Below are 17,919 nucleotides of genomic sequence, written 5' to 3'. Positions count from 1 at the left end.
TGAGATAGGCATCAACTTAAAAGAGCCACCCCCCAACAGTCTTTTAAACAGGAGCAAATACAGCTCTGATTTACCCCCAAATCAACAAAATTGTTAGTAGAAATTAATCTGATTTAGCCTTGAACTTATCTATAATTTACTTTACTGAACTCATTTCAAGCACCTCTAAAGATACATAAACTTGATTATTATGTGTTATGTCACTAGATTTCACACTGTAACTCAGTGTAGTAAAAGGAATCATAGAACAAAGTAAGTTTTTTTGTAAGATTTTTTTGTAAGAAAGAAATGTTGCACAAGTCCTGTTATTAAATGAGTAGGCCTTCCAGATCCTGTTTGTTTTTAAAGATTTATGAAACATAAGTTGTGAGAATAAATGGAATTATACACTCTCATGTGAAGCCGAATGCTCACTACTTTTAGAAAATTTCAAAATTTCACCTATGAAGGTTTTTAAAAATGTTTTACTCATTTGTGATAGTAAATGCAATGCATTTAGTGTAGGTTAAGCTGAGTCAATGACCTATGTATGCTTTCAGGAGTTATTTGAAACATCATAGATTTAATGTTCTCCTCTTTTCAATAGAGCACAAGAGTGTACCCTCCTGAGTTACAGGAAGGTAAAAGCAGGAAGAAAAAGCAGCCAGTGTTCTCTAGGACTTATTCACACACATCAGCAGAGAATTTTTTGATAATCAAGTAAAAGTGCCGAAATGCCAGGATGTCAATCAGCCTCCTCCTTGTGGTTTACCCATTGTTTGCTTTGCTAGGCATTTCATCATTTCTCACTGGTGCAATGTAAATAATTAAAAGAATATCCACATAAGAAAAGGGGAAGGAAATTGTCTGAATTCATGCTTTCTCAGCCTCCTTTCTCCCTCCTACTTCCAATCCCTGTCAGTTAATTTGTCTTAAGGAATTAAAACTATTTGGCGGCCCGGGTACAGCCAGTTAATTCATATCTTTCATGCTATTTAACTCCCTATTATGTAGAATTAGTCAGTTTTACTAAGAACTTGTCTGCAGAGCATCAGAATGGTCGAACAGGCAGTTGGTGTTCATTTTGGGACTTAGGGCTTTAAGGTTGGTTTAAAGTTTCTTGCCAGTTTAAGGCTCAAGAAAAAATCATCATTCCTACATTTTACCTCTTCAAAGCCATTTTACTTTATACACTCCTTACTAGCAGGGAGGATATTTTGCTAACTCTGTCTTTTAATGATCATAAATTTCCTGCTGTTACCTTTGAGGGGAGAAATTCATCCAAAGCCTTAGGTTATACTTGTCAGGAGTGCAGTCTGCTTTATTAGCTGGTATTTTTCCATTCATCTTTTGTTAACCATTTTCATTTCTTTTAAAAGTGCATATGTAACACTTCAAACTGTTGCAAAGAATCAGTCTTTTGATGAAATGATCTGAAAAAACCATTTGCATGAAGACAATGTAGGAGGAAGATTCTTGAACACGGATTTTACATTTAAGTCCATTAAAACATTTGTTAACTTGTTAAAGATCCGACTGTTTCCTCTTTGCTATAACTGTAAATCCTCAGTCAAATATGCTGCACGCTGAGTATTTGAAAAGTTAAATACAGTTTGGTATAAGACTTACTTGAGCACATTGGAGTTTCAAACTCATTTACTATGATGGAACCTGATTTGGCATATTAGGAATGATTGTTCAAATGCCAGAAGACAGAATAACAGTACCTTTTAGGCTAAAACTAATTTCATTGCATGGACAGGAGAAATTCTCATCAATTAGGTATTCACCAGTTAATGGTATAACATGTCAAACTAAGAATAAGTGTGTTTGCTAACAATGAATCAAATAAGAAAGTTTATCATCTGAAAAAACATTATTTCATCAAAATTATTTGAAATTGTATATACATAATCCCACATAGTCTACAGGCATATCTGGTACCTGCTTTTAGAGCCTGTAACTTTTAAAAAAAGAAAATTGTTTAGATGGCGCTCATAACAAAATTTTTATTTTCCTTGGATATAGCTTAGCTTATTACCATGTTCTATTAAAATACCTGTTCCACTTGAGGTATGTCAGTTCTAACATTTGCAATTCAAATTCTATTCCACCGTGAATCACTTAGTGGAGTTTCCCTAAAAATTGCGCTATATACGTGTAAAGATACCTAAATTAGATTAAGGTCTTTGAGAATATAAAGGGTAAAATAGAGGCATCTCTGCCTCTTGAAATTAAATGATCAGCTTGACTGACAGAATAAAGCGCCACAGGCACTAGTCTGATCTCTGGTGCTCTCTGAGCACTGGAGGCCTGGCTGGTAGCATGATGGTTGCGAGTAGAACCTGAAACCATGATTCAGTTCTTCTCTCTGAAAGGTAATAGTCAATGCTTGACTTGGGGGGAATGGATAGGAGGCTATATACATTAAATTTTGAGTACATATAAAATTTTTATATAAAATGAAGTCACTTGTTGGCTGAAAAGGATTGTCATTTATTCTCGGACAAATAACAGCTCTTTGTTTTACACATATTTATTCCTGCCTTTTTCCCAAGTACAACTGAAGAAACCCGTATGTGTGCTAACAAAGCAGGATGTCTCATGTCAGGTTAATGTTAGTCAGAGCCTGCTGTGCTAGGTGCTGTAAAATTACTAAGGTGTCCGTGCGAGTGGCAGTACCGCTAGTCTGGTGAGAAAAAGATGAACAGCAGATCTTATGCAAGACCAAGGGTGTGGTACAGTCTGGTAAGAGCTGTAGATCACACATAAGGCAAAAGTCATAAAAAGTAAAAGCAATGTTGAAACTCCTCTAGGATCATGCCTTTGCTCCGTTTCTCCATAGGTCCAGCTCAGCCAATGTTTTCTATAGATTTGGAACAGATCATAGTTTGCTTGAGCACCAAATGAAGTAGGTGGCTTGTATTTAACAACTACTTTGTATGAAAAATATGAGTCATTAAACATTAGTAAAAAGAAATCCCTCTTTCAAAAAAAATAGGATTCACAAAAGGAAAGAGTGGGAAACAGGATTGAAGCCAAATTATAGAAGGTTTTATCACCAGGCTGAGTGAGGGCTGTGTATATACTTTGGTAGGAAGTGGGGAAACACGGAAATTTGGGCAGTGTCATTATCGGAGCTGTGCTTTCATGAAAAGAATCTCGGAAGTGTCACCAGGCTAAAGTGGAAAGAAGAGACTGGAGGCAGAGAGGCCAGTTAGGAGGTGCTTGTGACAGTCTGCACGAGAGGTAGCGAGGGTCTGGAGCAGCCAGGCTGGAGACGGGGCAAGGGGCGGGAGAGCAGGCGTTCCCTGTTCTAGGTGGGGGATGGGTTGGACCAGCAAGTGACTGAAAGGGATTTAGGGGAAGGAGGTAAAAAAAGGAAGGAACAGAGTGACTTGGATGTTTTTGATGCTAGGAAATTGCATCATAATAATCCAAATTAAGGAAAACAAAAACAAACAAAACAAGAATTATCAGATAAAATGCGTTAGCTTTTCAGTTAGCCAGGATTAAACAGGTAATAAGTAAAAATTATATGTAACAAGAATTCTGGCTTGCTTTCTTCTCCAGTGTTCTTTCTTCTGCGCTATGGTTGTTTCTCAAAGGACTAAAGCTTTTAACCAGCTGTAAGAACACCAGTGGGTTTTTTCTTTGAAGTACTAGATTGCTTCTAGGTGCAAATAATCGACCAGCCAGAGCCTAATCTTGTGAATCTGCTCCAAATATCTAGAACAGAGCAACTGAAGAGTCCCAGGTTTAATCTGACTTTAACTAGAAATATGAACCCTCAGTAGAAAAACCGAGGTAGTGGAACCCTTGCTGCCTGATTTCCAGCTAAAGCCTTTGTATTGCAGAGAAGCTAAGGTGCAAAGCATGAAGTCTTTTGGCTTCACTAGTCTTGCTGCCTTAAGACTTAGCAAGAGAGAAAAGCTCATGAGCTAAAATTAGGGATTACCGAAGTCCCAGGCAAGTACTCGTGTATCGTTTCTTTACTTTTATTCAGAGATATTAGTGTAATCAGATACATTATTCCTTCTGAACCTGTTCTAGTGCCACAGAAAATATTACTGACTTTTTATATAGCAGTTGATTTCATGCCTTTTACATGTCCCAAAGCAAGAGAGAGATTTGAAAGCCTCAAGTTAAAGGGTATTTCTAGAGAACAAGACTTGGTGATCGACCTTAAAAGATCCAGAGTATGATTATTTTAAGATGTCTGTCAGCTGTACTCATTAAACACTTCCAAAAGGAGTGATTCTTGCTTTTAATTTTATTTTAACTTAATTTTTGATTTGTAAAACGTATGTGGTACCAAACTTTTAAAGGGTGTAAAGTATGTGGAGTATTTATCACGTAGCTGAAACTGCGTGTATATGTTATCTGTGCCTTGAGTGCTGATTGGATTGCCTTAGAGGATGCTAGTGCTGCCAGTGTAATGCCGGTCTGTGGACTTGTTTGGGGAACCGCTGCAGTAAGCCATTGTTAAAGCCAGTGAAAAAGAGGAGATTATCTGATAACCGTGGAGCAGAATCACAAATACAGCCAACGCAAAGAAGAGAAAATATTTGTGAAAGTTATTAGATGGCTTGTAGCTAGGTGAAGGTGTCATTTATATTGACCTTTCCTAACTCTTTATTTTACTTAAAATCACTTTTCTCTAGGTTAGTAACACTGAAGAAATCACCTTTGAAGCATTAAAGAAAGCAATTGGTGAGATTTTTATTGTTTGCCTGTTAACTCTGCTAATGTTTTGCTAGCTCATCTTTATCTTAGTACTTGTTTAGATGCCAGAATGAAGAGAGGCAGCATGGCAAATATGTATACTGTTGATTTCTATATACATATATAATTGATTTATTTAGTTACATTCTTTAAGCTTTTGTAATTGTCCTGTCTTGTTGTAGACAATTATTTTCCTTTGTATGGACGGACTTTTCTAGAACTGTGAAAGCATAGCATCACGTATTTTGATGCCACCCTTATTTGGTGGCCAGCATTCAGGCTGCATGGATTTATGAGAAATAGTCAGTGTATTTCCTCTTCTGGGAGATGGGTGGATGAAAATTCTGAGAAATTCTTTTTTTTTTTTTTTAACTTTTTTTTATTGAGTAATAGTCATTGTACAATGTTGTGTCAAATTCCAGTGTAGAGCACAATTTTTCAGTTATACATGAGCATACATATATTCATTGTCACATTTTTTTTTTCTCTATGAGCTACCACAAGATCTTGTATATATTTCCCTGTGCTCTACAGTGTAATTTTGTTTATCCTACGTTTTGAAATCCCATCTGTCCCTTCCCACCCTCCGCCCCCTTGGCAACCACAAGTTTGTATTCTATGTCTGTGAGTCTGTTTCTGTTCTGTATTTATGTTTTTTGTTTTGTTTTTGATTTTTTTGGATTCCACATATGAGTGATCTCATATGGTATTTTTCTTTCTCTTTCTGGCTTTTTGTCAATTAGAATAACATTCTCCAGGAACATCCATGTTGCTGCAAATGGCGTTATGTTGTTGGTTTTTATGGCTGAATAGTATTCTATTATATAAATATACCACATCTTCTTTATCCAGTCATCTGTTGATGGACATTTAGGCTGTTTCCATGGTTTGGCTATTGTAAATAGTGCTGCTATGAACATTGGGGTGCAGGGGTCATTTTGAAGTAGGGTTCCTTCTGGATATATGCCCAGGAGTGGGATTCCTGGGTCATATAGTAAGTCTATTCCTAGTCTTTTGAGGAATCTCCATCCTGTTTTCCACAGTGGCTGCACCAACCTGCATTCCCACCAGCAGTGGAGGAGGGTTCCCTTTTCAATTCTGAGAAATTCTGAGAGAATTACATAAAGTGATTTTTTTAACAGGCATACAGTAGTGTAATTAGAAGTGTGTTTCTACTGGTGTAAGAGAAAGGAGCTGGCTAAAATCGTCAGCAGGCCTGATAGAGCATCACGTTAATCCTTGCTGTTTTATCAGGGAGAGCATTGAGGCAGAGAAAGCAACAAACTCTCCTGAGATCACATACTAGTAAATGCTGGACCCAAACTTCATACCCAGGACTGGCTGACTCTGTAATCTTTTCACTTATCTTTTCCTAAATATTACTCTGATTTTTTTTTCTCCTTTCACCTTCATGCAAATAAATTTTATCTTATATAATTTGCCCCTTTTAAAAATTTTTAAATGATTCCTTCAAATAAGTATTAATATAAATTACTAAAACTACTACTAGGCTAACGATGCCTTGATCACAGTTCATTTCTAATTGGTGAAGCAATAGAGGGTGGAAATTGACTTTCACAACAGTGGGAATTAGCTCTCAATTTTTAAGAAATATTAGAATAAGAATATCACTGTCAACGGAAGTGAAGCACTCTAGTACCCATCATATATGAAATGAAATCTGACCTTTTTCAGCTTAATCCATTATTGTAATATAATATCAAATTTGCCAAAATTAAATTAGTTGAATTTAGTAAGCAACTTTTGAACACCTATTATGTACAAGATACTTTGAGACATTTAAAAATTAATGGCATGATACCTCCCCCAACCAAAAGAAAATAAAAAATAGTAGAAAAATTGATGGCATGTTGAGGAATTTACAGTCTGGCAGTGGTTCACAAAGTATGCCTTTGGACACCTGGAGCCCCGTGGCAACTCTTTCAAGGGATCCTTCAAGTCAAAAACTATTTTTAACATAATACTAAGACATTATTTACCTTTTTACTGCATTGTTTAACATGAATGAAAGCAGTGGCATCAAACTCTACTAGTGGTCCCCGTGTTCTGCAGCACCACACACTCTCAGTTTTTTTTAAAAAGCAGGATATCTCTTAAGAATGTCCATGATGAGTCAGTATAAATGATTAAGCTATTAAATCTCAACCCACAAATGCATGTCCTTGAGAAATACACACTTAAAGCGTCCCTTTGATTGCTTTTATTTACAATCAGAACTAGTTAATTTTTACAAGGAACACCATTTTTACTTTAAAAAATAAAAAAGGCAGAAAACTTACGGTACTTGTTAGACAATGAAGTGAAGCTGTCACTTAAAGTGAAAAAAGCCACACTGACAGTATTTGCTCCCGATGATAAAATTAGCACTTTTGAACAAAATTAGAATTTTGAAACTTGTTTCTGCCACTGTGAGTTTGAGAGTTCCCCAATATTTATTTAAGGACCTTTCTAATGAGATCTGTGGTAAACTAACAGATGTGATTTTTAGAGTATTTTACAATATGAAATATTTACGTTTAGAGGATCTGTGTCAGTCAGTGGAGCAGTATTCTAAGCGATCATTGGATGATGTTACAAAATCATGCGTGAGGAAAGCTCTACGTAAACTGTAAAACAGATCAGTAGATGTTAATGTAACCAGTTACAAAAAGTGTATTAATAGGGTCTCAAATTCCATATTGCAGCTGTTAAAGTGTTTGTCGTGTTTTGTTGTTGTGTCCAAGAGGAGATAGCCATGTTTTGTGAAAAGGCTACTGAATTACACTTTCCTAATACATAGCTGTGTGAGCTTAGATTTTTTTAATCTACGTCAACCAAAATAACATACTGCAGTGGACTGAACGCATTTGCAGATAGTATCCAGCTGCCTTCTATTAAGCCAGACATTAAAGAATTTGTAAAAATATTAAACAATGCCATTCTGTTCACTAAATTTTTCACTTTAGAAAATACGGGTTTTTTTTCATTAAACAAATACTATTTATGTTAACATATATTTATGTTAACATATAGTGGTTTTATTTTTTTTTAATTTAGTGAATATTTTGAAAGTTTCTCATTTTTATGTTGTAGTGTAGAAAATATCAAAGGCTATATTATACACTAAATAAAGCTATTTGGCTTTCTCAGTTATTTGTTCTAGTGTAAAGGAGTCTTGAAACCACAAGATTTGAGAAATGCGGGACTAATGCATGGAAAACTAACTTGCTGCCTGCAGGTTGAAGTGTTATTTTCAGAAACTGAATAGAGCCCAGCAATGTATGCTCAGCTTGCGCAGGTCTCCTCATTTCCTACTGCTTTTACGGACCTGCTTTAAACAGTTATGTTTCCTGCCTGGCCTCTGACACATTGGAGCTTGTGACCCTGGTCTAGTGAACACTAGAGATATGATCATAATTCTGTATTCAGAAAAAATACATAAATGCTGCAACTTTGTTAACCTGCCACAATTTCAGAGGAAAAAAATAACGCATATTTCCTTTCTACCTGCTATTTCCACTTTTCAGAACTAGCTAATTGTTACAGTTTGTCCACCTGAAGAGGAGCTTTGCTTGAAGGACCTTGAACAGAGTGCATTTCATCTTATGAAATTCTTGACCAGAAGAAAAAAAAAAAAAGACTCACCAAGTTGTTATGTAGCAGACCATCAATAAATGAGCCGTTAATTAGCTGCCTTTTCATATTCCTAAGCAAATAGACACAGTTATTATATTAGTGGTATCAAAAAGATAGACATTAATTATTTTACTTTCTTACAAACTTTGGCTAGATCACAGATCATCTTAAGATAAATTTAAAAATCCCTTTTTAAATTGTGGAAGATAAATGGAAATTTGGTTCAAATGATTATATCTGTATTTCGGTTATGCCATTCATTGTCAAGTTTAGCAGACTTTTAATACCCCATACACACACGGACATGTTTATTAGTAAAAGAATATCCTTCAAGAAGGGCCTTCAAGTTGTCTGACTTGTTGGAAGTTGTCCTGCTCCTGTTTTTTTGGTGAGAGAGACGGAGGGAGTCTGTGCTGTGTAGGTTTTACATTTTTTGTATGTGCGCTTTCTAGCCTTATCTAACACATTTCAAGGATGTTACACCTTTTGCTTTTTTCCCTATACAAGTGGTCCTATAAATTACCCTTATTTTTGATTTATAGATCATTTGCTCTTACGGACATTAGCAGGTTCTATGAAATTCTATATTACTTTTAATGGATCATTTTAAACATGTCTATAGATACCAGTGGAATGGAAGAACAGGAAAAGGAAAAGAGGCGTCTAGTCATAGAGAAATTCCAGAAAGCACCTTTTGAAGAAATAGCAGCACAGTGTGAATCCAAAGTAAGTGAACACATGGTGAGGGGGTGGGGGTGGAGTTTCATTTTGAGGAAACTTTCTTGGTAATTGGTTGGTAGGCTTCAAGCTTTAGGCAAATCAGCAGAACACAAGGTAATGGATCAGGTAGGGACTAAAAGCTCTGAAGGCGTAGCTATGAAGCCTGAATGATTTTTTGTGTGTAACATAAGCCGATGGGGATGGCAGATCCCAAACTAAATATTAATGATTGTTATTGCTTTGAAACTTCTTTTGCAATGATTTTCAGTGATTTTGCTGTGGGTATTTTGTTTTATATGTCTGTTGATTTGTTTTTACCAGTGAGACTAGGAAAGAAATAAAAGAGAATCTTTACATTAAGTTCCAGTGTTTGAGACAGATAAAACCAAAGCATTGAAGCATTCTGCACCATCAGCTGAATAGTTACAGTTATACTTTGTCCTGTAAATTGCATTTATATTATTTCATATGGATATTTGGGAAAAAAATTAATCCGTTTTTAACATTTTTTTTCTCCTTTGTAGGCAAATTTGCTTCATGATAGACTGGCTCAAATATTGGAACTCACCATACGGTAAGGGATTTGATCCTAGAAGAGCAGTAAGACAGCAAAATAGAAACTGTTAGACCCTGTGCATTTGTGGCTGCTCGAGTAACTGCGCTTTTCATTTAGGGTAAACGCAAGATCAGATAGGCGCCTTTGTCCTTGAAGTTGTTCTGCTTACTGGAAATGATACCATTTCTTACCCAGGGGGCTTCCAGCTTTTCTAGCTTTCATCTTCCAGATCATTTTGTTCCTTCAAAATGGTCCTGAAAGGACATTTGAGTAATTTGGAAGACTGTCATTCTAATGATATGTTTAACAAGTTAATTTCTCACATGTTTTAACCATTTTGACCTGCAAACACTACAGTTTTATGTGGTTCAACCTCATAGTTCTTTCCAGGGCAGTAACGATTCTACCTGTGCATATGGCTCACTTGAATTATTAGAATTTCCTTGAGTTTTCCCAAGTCATCTTCATTTGAGTGCTGTTGTTATTTACAGTCAGCCCTCTGTATCCGTGGGATCTGCATTCACAGATTCGACCAACTGTGGATCAAAACAAAATTCCAGAAAGTCCCCAAAATCAAAACTTGAATTTGCTGCTTGCTGGTAACTATTTACGAAGCTCTTCTGTTGTATTTACGACTATTTTACATAGCGTTTACTTTGTGTTAGTTATCATGTGTAATCTAGAGGTGATTTAAAGTATAAGGGAGGATGTGTGCAGTTCGTGTGCCAACACTGCTCCATTTTGTATAAGGGACTTGAGCATCCACGGATTTTAGTATCCGCAGGGAGCCCTGGAACCGGTTTCCCATGGATACCATTGGACAGTTGTATTTTATGCTCCAAAAAAATACGGTATCTAACATTGGTTATTCTGTGTCTGTTGGTTATTAAGTAATGAAGCACGTGACAGAGGGAGAGATGATCTCCAGGTTCCTGTGAAGGAAAGACTTTCTGTGTGCTCTTACATTGACTTCGGTGTGGAGACTGGTCTGTGTGTGAGGTGGCACAGTAGAGGAGACGTAGATGGAGGCTGTGCTTCTGGCACTTTTTCTCCGTCAGCTGTATCTTTTATATTTCAACATGATTAGCTAAGCCTGTTGTGCCTCAGTCCCCATAGGCAACAGAGTAAGCAGGTGGATGCTCTAGTTTACATGCTTTTCTTCCAATCTTTTCTGCCTTCATATGCAAGGCGTGTTTTCATCAGTATAACATCTTGTCCTGGGCATTTGCACCATTCCCGCCACCACTGTCTTAAGTTGAGAATCACTCATTTACAAAAATTCAGAACAGAGAATCAGACCACAGTATGCAGTACGTTGTATACCTTGGATTCAGAGGAAATTTCTGGGCGTGGGCTTTATGCACAACCTAAAAGTTGCAAGTTCAGTTTTATTTGGGGGCCTTACTGAGAACTACGACCTGAGGGACAACCTTTCAGATCGCTTTGAGGAACTGCTCCCAAGAAGCAAGGGAGGAGCCAGGATGTATAGGCGTCTGGGGCTGGGGAGAGAACATGTAGTCACACATCAGAAGATGGCTGCTAATCACAAAGAACAGCCATCTCGGGTTGGTGATTTTAGTGCTTTTCTATGTATGGGAAAGTGCAAGGATCTGGGTTCATTGAAATTACTCCTTAGATGTGCATCTTAGCTGTCTAGGGCCAGTAGCCAAAGCACAGAATGCTTCCTGTTTTTCTCCATCCTGAATCCCCCTCCTGGTGCACCCCTGGGGCTGACTGCGGTGGCTGATGGCTTGATTCTACAGAACCGCCGTGGCGGGCAGCCTTCCCCGTCCACGACTTCTCTGATGCCTGTTAGCTGTGATAGTGCACATCTGCTGTGTGCTCGGTCTGTGCCACCTGCTTTATTTCTGTTGTGTTTGCTAATCCTCAGCACAGTTCTGAAAAGTTAGGTAGATCCTGTTCTTTTTCATTTTCCATGTAAAGACACTGAGGCTTAGAGAAGTAAAGTAACTTGCTGAAGCGTATCCAGCTAGTGAGTGGAAATAATAAAAATTCAAATCCATAACTCATGTTTTTGAAAGAGATGTTGCTAGAGACCGCCACATTACATGTAATCACACTGTCATGGCTATATGGGGTTAATATTTTAGAATAAGTATTATGGCTTAGTTCTGTTTTACTGGTCCTGCAACTAATGGTTTGTATTTATTGAACCTTACTGCAAATAGTTACTTACTGAACATTTACAGTGTTAAATGCATCCTTTCATTTAATATTTACAGCAGACCTAAGAAATGCGTAGTGATTATGTTTACTTTACAAGTGTAGAAACAGATGCACATCGAAGCTGGGTGACTTATCCAAGGTTGCTGGCTAGGGAGTAGTAGTTCTGGGCACTTTGTGTGATGCAGAGAAGTTAAACAGACTTGTTAGTGAGCCTCCAGGGTCTCACAGCTTTTCAGCGCACCTGTCAACAATGCCTTGTTCTTCCTTTACAGCCCTCCTCCCAGTCCATCAGGAACACTGACCATTACTTCTGGGCATACCCAATACCAGTCTGTCCCGGTCTACGAGATGAAGTTTCCGGATCTGTGTGTGTACTGAGTGGCTCCAGAAGACCTCAGCATAAAGCCTGAAAATTAGGGCCACGCTGAGTTTTCAGGGTTTACTTAATGTGTATTAACATACTTCTTGAAAATAATAATGGAACGTATCTTTAACCAAATGCTTGGCATACCAGATTAGAAATTTTGCAACTATATTATATGACTTAGAGTACCTTTGAAGATAAATTTATGCCATGTTCATTTCTTTTGAGGTTCCTGATGGCTTTTAAAATTGAACTTGTATTTGTCTCACATTATTTCGTTGTTAAGTAATATATTTAACATTTTTCCCAAAAATGTAATTTAAAAATTAAGCCTTTAGCGGGTTGAAGATGTATGAAGTGTCTATTATAATTCTTAAACTAACTACACAACTGCTTAGAATTATAATTGCTTTTGTGTTTCTTTGTCTGCAGAAGGAAAAACATACAAATATATTCTAAATCCTGGGGCTGCAAATCTGTTGTGTGGCTTTTTGTCCCCACGTTTTAGATGTTGTGATAGGCATCTGTCCGTTTGCTCTAACAGTGACATTCATTCCTCAACGTGTTCATGGTAATGACGTTTACTGAGTAATATTCCTAGACTGTGACCCTAAAATCGCTATACTTTAAAGTGTCTAGTTCTTGGAATACTGTGTTTTCTGCCAAAAGTTTGACCATTCTACTTGAGAGTCTTAGGGCTTGCTCTTGGAGTACCGAACTGTGCAATATTTTCTACATCATGAGATGTATTAGTTTACAGACTGTGCTTTGAAATTATAGTACTATTTTGCTGTGGCTCCATTAATTAAATGAGCTATATATTTAATATAGAAAAAAACAACATTTAAAATGGCTACCAGTTCACCTGTGAAGAATGTGTACCTTTTGATTTCTATAAAGAGCACATTAATTAACATTTTTATATTGTGCATTGTTTTAAGTCCTCATAGTCAAAAAATGCCCTAAATGGGCTTTTAATTTGTAAGATTTGAACTGTAACTTGTATGCATCTCTGTTTAGGATTTGTGATATTACATTTGAAAAGAGTGCCTATGGTTTTAGCAATCAAGTGTGCTAAAGATCATCGTTTAAGCTTGGGTTGATTTAAGCTACCACGATTACACGTGCTGACAGACTTACAGTGGTTTCTTAAAATTAGGTACATTTTAGTGAATTCCACCACACGGCAAAAATGAACAACTTTCTTTTCAACTCTTATAAAATTCTCTTAGGACATTTTTATAAAACAATCTGTTTATAATTCTACTACCTTTTCAGATTTGATTCCTTTTTACATAAAACAATACACATATCAAACATTGTAGCCCAAAAAACAGTTCAGTTTTTAGCTTTTGCTTTTGTTTGAAAAATTGCAGTGAAGAATGGCATGTTATTACTTTGTGTACCTTAGTAGAAACAAAAAAGTAAGGAAATAATAATAGAACAAGCATACTCGAGATTTTTTAAAAAATTTAAACCAAAGTACTGCTGTCTTGAAACATCTTGCAAAAGATCCTAGCCTTTTAAACCTATGAAGCGACGCTCAGACGTCCTGGGCGGTTTATTCAGTGTGGACAGACGGGACATTGTTCTCCGAGTAGTGCTGCAGTCACCACTGGGGAGGTTAGTGGCCCCACTGCCGCTGTCACTGTAACTTTGCCTCTTGATCAGATAAAATATTTCACCATTTAATAGACCAAGTTTTATGTTTTTTAATTTCCTTTATTTTCCTCTGTATTTTTAAAGAAAGATACTAACTTTTGATCGTGCATTTAAAGAATCTAAGCAGGGGGACATGCAAAAACAATCATCATCCACTTGGATGTCATTTTATAGATTAACACTGTGTGCTTTTGTATGAAAAATATATATAATTTAATAGTATAAGAAAAGAAGATATATATTCATTTGCACTCATGCAAAACAAACTTTGCTCTACAAAATTTGTGTCTCTGTGATTTAAAAATGCATGTATAGCATGTAAAGGAAAACCATCTCAGTTAGTGTACATCACACCTTTCTCTTGTTCTGTTTGTAACGGTTGATTTGGGTTTTGTGGGGGGTTTTCTTGTTGTAGTTGTTGTTTTTAAATCACGGTAGGCTTCTGTATATCCTAAGTACTGAGCTGGTCTTGTTCACAGTGATTCCCAAGAAATGGTGCATCTTTTCTTTGGTCTGTTGTCCCTTCCAGGAGATGGCAGCAGACCCTGCAGGTAATAGGTGTGCATACTGTGTTATAGCCAGTTTGGATACTGAAAGTTTAGGATTTGTTGAAGTTCACTGTATTGCTGTATTTTTGTAGATATTTAAAACTCAATAAAAACGATTAGTCATTCTCTTTTTGCTGTACACTGTTGCTTATAGCATTCATTTTTTCCTTGACATTGAGTAGTTAACATTTAAATGTTCCTCCTATACTTGTGTTGTGTTGTCTTTGCTTATATAGAGTCATTGGAGTTAACCTGAATGTACGTGTACACACACACACACACACACACTCACATACTCTTTAGTACTTCTGAACTCATTATCTTTTAAAATCATAATGCTATACCAGCAGTTAAATTCCCCCTCCTCACAGTATTTCTCTTCTTCCTGTCTGAAAATGGAACTGACTTGTTTTATTCCTGCCAACATATGTACTAAATGTAATGAAGTGAGTTATTTTTGAAATGTAAAAATTCACTGTGCAATTCATATGTAAGCAATAAAATATAATCAAATTACTTCTGTATAAGTACATTTTTATAATAGCCATTGCATTTATTAAACTTATCACTATTTTGCTTTAGTTAATAATGAAGGGCTTTAGTGGAAATCAAGCTGCCAGGTGGATTCACCCTCACACACGTGGCAGCATGAGATCCGTAACTGCAGTCACGGTGCGGCGGAGCTAAGACGCAGCGGCCAGTGTGTGCTTGTGAAGATCAGTCTCAGTGCTTGTGTTTTCAGCCCGCCTCTCTGCTGTGTGAATTACTGAAGCCTTTCTCTAAGAAAGAACAGCCCTCCTCTAGGACCCTCTGCCTCCCTGTAGAGCGGGTGGGCTTCAGGGACTTGCGCTAGGAGTGCAGCGGCGAGGCCAGGAGCACGGGCTGTGGGTTCGGATCCCACCCTCGCTTCCTGGCTGAGCGAGTGGCCTTAGGCAAGGGACTGACCGTTGAGCTCTAAAGCCCTTATCTCTAAGATGAGGATGGGATGTTCTGCCCTCGGAGGTTATCTCTTGAGGGATAAGTGAGTCACTTAGGAGAGGTTCCTTGTGCCACGCCTACGTGGCACACAGTAGGCACTGAATAAATGTTTATCATCAATAATCTTCCTTGAGTTCACTATCATTGAATCTTAAAGCAGCTTGACAGCTGTCTCATTTCTATAATCTTGGTCCAATCACTCAATTTTTCTGAACCTGTTTCTTTAGGTATAAAACGAGTAGTCTGTATGACATGCTGTCTCATATGCTTTCTTTTTAACTAATTTGTTGGATCCTGTTTCCTGTTGTCTCATCTGATACATTATTGACCTCAAGTACCAAGTTCAAATGAATGAAAAGGTGGAACCAGTGTGGAGCATCAGACTGCCTCTTAGTTTTGCTATATTACAATCGCCTTGTACTTAGACTTTAGTCAGAGGCAGACTATTAGGAAGCCAGTCACTTAGGTTCTCCCAAAACAGAGCCTAAAGCAAAGGCTTACATGCAGAATTGCTCTGGGAAATGATTGCAGGGAACCCCAGCAAGGCACTGGACCAATGAAATGGAAGGAGAAAAAGTTCATTAAGAGGATTCATTTACGAGCTGTGTAGGTGACTGGAAATCCATCCTACTGGACATTCTAAGGAATCTCACAAATAATCTCAGAACTGGCCACCCACTTGATGAAGGCTGGGGAAGTGTGTATCCTTGGCTTCATGGTCAAGGATGGCCCCGTTGACATGAACTCCCCTACATTCTGCATCGTGTGCTTGAGCGCTGAGCAGTTTCCTGAAGCGTGCCATGCCTTTCTCTCAGAGAAGTTCTGTGTCAGATGCAAGAAGTGTGGAAGCACAGAAGGTAGGCATTCTCAGATCCCACTCCAAGAACGAGGCAGGTTGAAGCCCGTGTGGGGCTGGTTCTCACAGCGGGACCTGGAGTAAGCGGTGGGGATTGGGTGATGTGAAGTCAGGCCAGAGATACCCTATGTAGCACTGCCTAGTGTGTTTAAGGACAAGACTAAATCCAGGAGCATCGGGTTTATAGTTTCAAGTTTCTGCCATCTTGCTTAATGAGTCAAGGGAGAGATTTTTAAACATGAGAGATTTTAGGGCATATTTACATGCTGCTTTCAATGATACAGAAGAGAGGGATAAATTGATACAGAATAAAAAGGAAATATTTGCAGAAATCAAACCCTGAAAAGGCAATAGGGCACTGTACGCAGAACGTAGATGGAGGGATTGACCTTTGATGTGGATAAGGAGCATTTTTTTCATTGTAACAGGAAGGAAGACAAGGAGTGCTGGTAATTTTGTAGCTTTGGTGGCAGGAAGATCAGGTCATTCCCACTGGAAAACTTCAATTTTCTCAATGGAGTACTAGGTAAGGTCATTGTCACTGGACGTTTGCCACGTGCCTTGCATCTCTACATGTCTGTGAACCAAGACACTAACTGCCTTTACTCTGGGCTATTTTTTAGGGATATAATACAGCAATATTGGAACACAGAGATGGGGGTCTCCCTTTGGAGCAAAGGGAAGCATGTTTATTGTCCTATATAATAAGGACAGTCTCTTCTGGGGATAAAGGTCAGGCAGGCTTATAGTCAATAAGAAAGTTTTAGGTTCGCTGTGTAATGAAAGCCAGGAGGTGTGGAGGTGTCATCTGGCCCTCTTTGCACTGGCTCAGGCCTTGAGGGACCAGCATAAATGCTGATACTCAGGCCACTGCCATTACTGCAAAAATAACGTCCTTTGTCGCTGACCCCAGCATCTCGTGTCTTCTGCCAGCGTCTGTGAAATGCAGACCAACTCATTAAGTTGCAAATAAGGTAAAATCTCAGTCTCTTCACAGTTCTTGACATTCCGCAGCTGAGGGCAAGGGAAGGTGTTGGAGGTTTAAAGACAGGAGAAAAGGGGCCAAACAATTGTTTTAGCAGAAAAATCAACTAAGAAAAGGTAGAGCATCCATGTGAGGTTTTGCGGTCATGAACTTAAAGTGGGTCACCTCGATGGCTCTTCCCCTTCAGCAGTATACAGCTGCCTCCGATGAGGGTGTGGAGAAGGCGGATGCTGGCCATTCTGCACGGCGACTGCCATGGGGAGTGGGCACTTATAGTAAACACCTGCTGGTAAAGGAAGGGGGTGCCGTCAGCGGCATGTCTTGCCTGGACTGTTGTAGTGCTCGCGGGCTGATGGCCGGCTGCTCTCACCTGCATTTCTTTGCCTAGAGCCTTCCTCTGGCCTCCAGAGCCCTTTTGCCCCCATGTGCAGCAGGCCAGAAGGAGTAAAGATCTGATGGAAGTCGATCTCTCTCCTCCTCTCCAGGTGTGTGTGTGTGTGTGTGTGTGTGTGTGTGTGTGTGTGTGTGTGTGTGTGTGTGTGTGTGTGTGTGTGTGTGTGTGTGTGTGTTCGTTCAGAGGTGATTACTCTGGAGGGTAGGAGGGGTATCAGCTATTGCCCTGGCATGACAACATTTTGATTCTTTAAGGTCTTCAGGAAAGTTCCGTCCATACCATAAGAAGTTCAGTGAACACGAACTCTTCAGTAGCTCTGCTCTCCCGCC

The 17,919-nt window shown here is 38.4% G+C and overlaps 1 protein-coding gene across 5 annotated transcripts in view; it reads left to right on the top strand.

The window, feature by feature from the left end:
- EFR3A (EFR3 homolog A) overlaps positions 1 to 14,893 on the top strand; it is an 89,282-nt gene extending 74,389 nt beyond the window's left edge. For 3 of the 5 annotated variants that reach the window (XM_031439647.2, XM_031439649.2, XM_064476837.1), the window contains exons 20-24: positions 4,644 to 4,692; positions 8,963 to 9,066; positions 9,585 to 9,634; positions 10,108 to 10,215; positions 12,076 to 14,893. In XM_031439647.2, the coding sequence (XP_031295507.1) occupies positions 4,644 to 4,692; positions 8,963 to 9,066; positions 9,585 to 9,634; positions 10,108 to 10,215; positions 12,076 to 12,181 (417 nt within the window). In that variant the 3' untranslated portion in view covers positions 12,182 to 14,893. Of the gene's footprint in view, positions 1 to 586; positions 4,619 to 4,643; positions 4,693 to 8,962; positions 9,067 to 9,584; positions 9,635 to 10,107; positions 10,216 to 12,075 lie in introns of those variants that run through there. The other 2 variants (XM_064476836.1, XM_064476838.1) reach the window with 2 other exon arrangements.
- Positions 14,894 to 17,919: the final 3,026 nt, after the last annotated feature.

The sequence above is a fragment of the Camelus dromedarius genome, chromosome 20 (assembly GCF_036321535.1).
Source record: "Camelus dromedarius isolate mCamDro1 chromosome 20, mCamDro1.pat, whole genome shotgun sequence".
Classification (NCBI taxonomy): domain Eukaryota; kingdom Metazoa; phylum Chordata; class Mammalia; order Artiodactyla; family Camelidae; genus Camelus; species Camelus dromedarius.
Note: the sequence above shows the minus strand (reverse complement) of the source record. Positions and strands in the feature narration are given on the sequence as shown.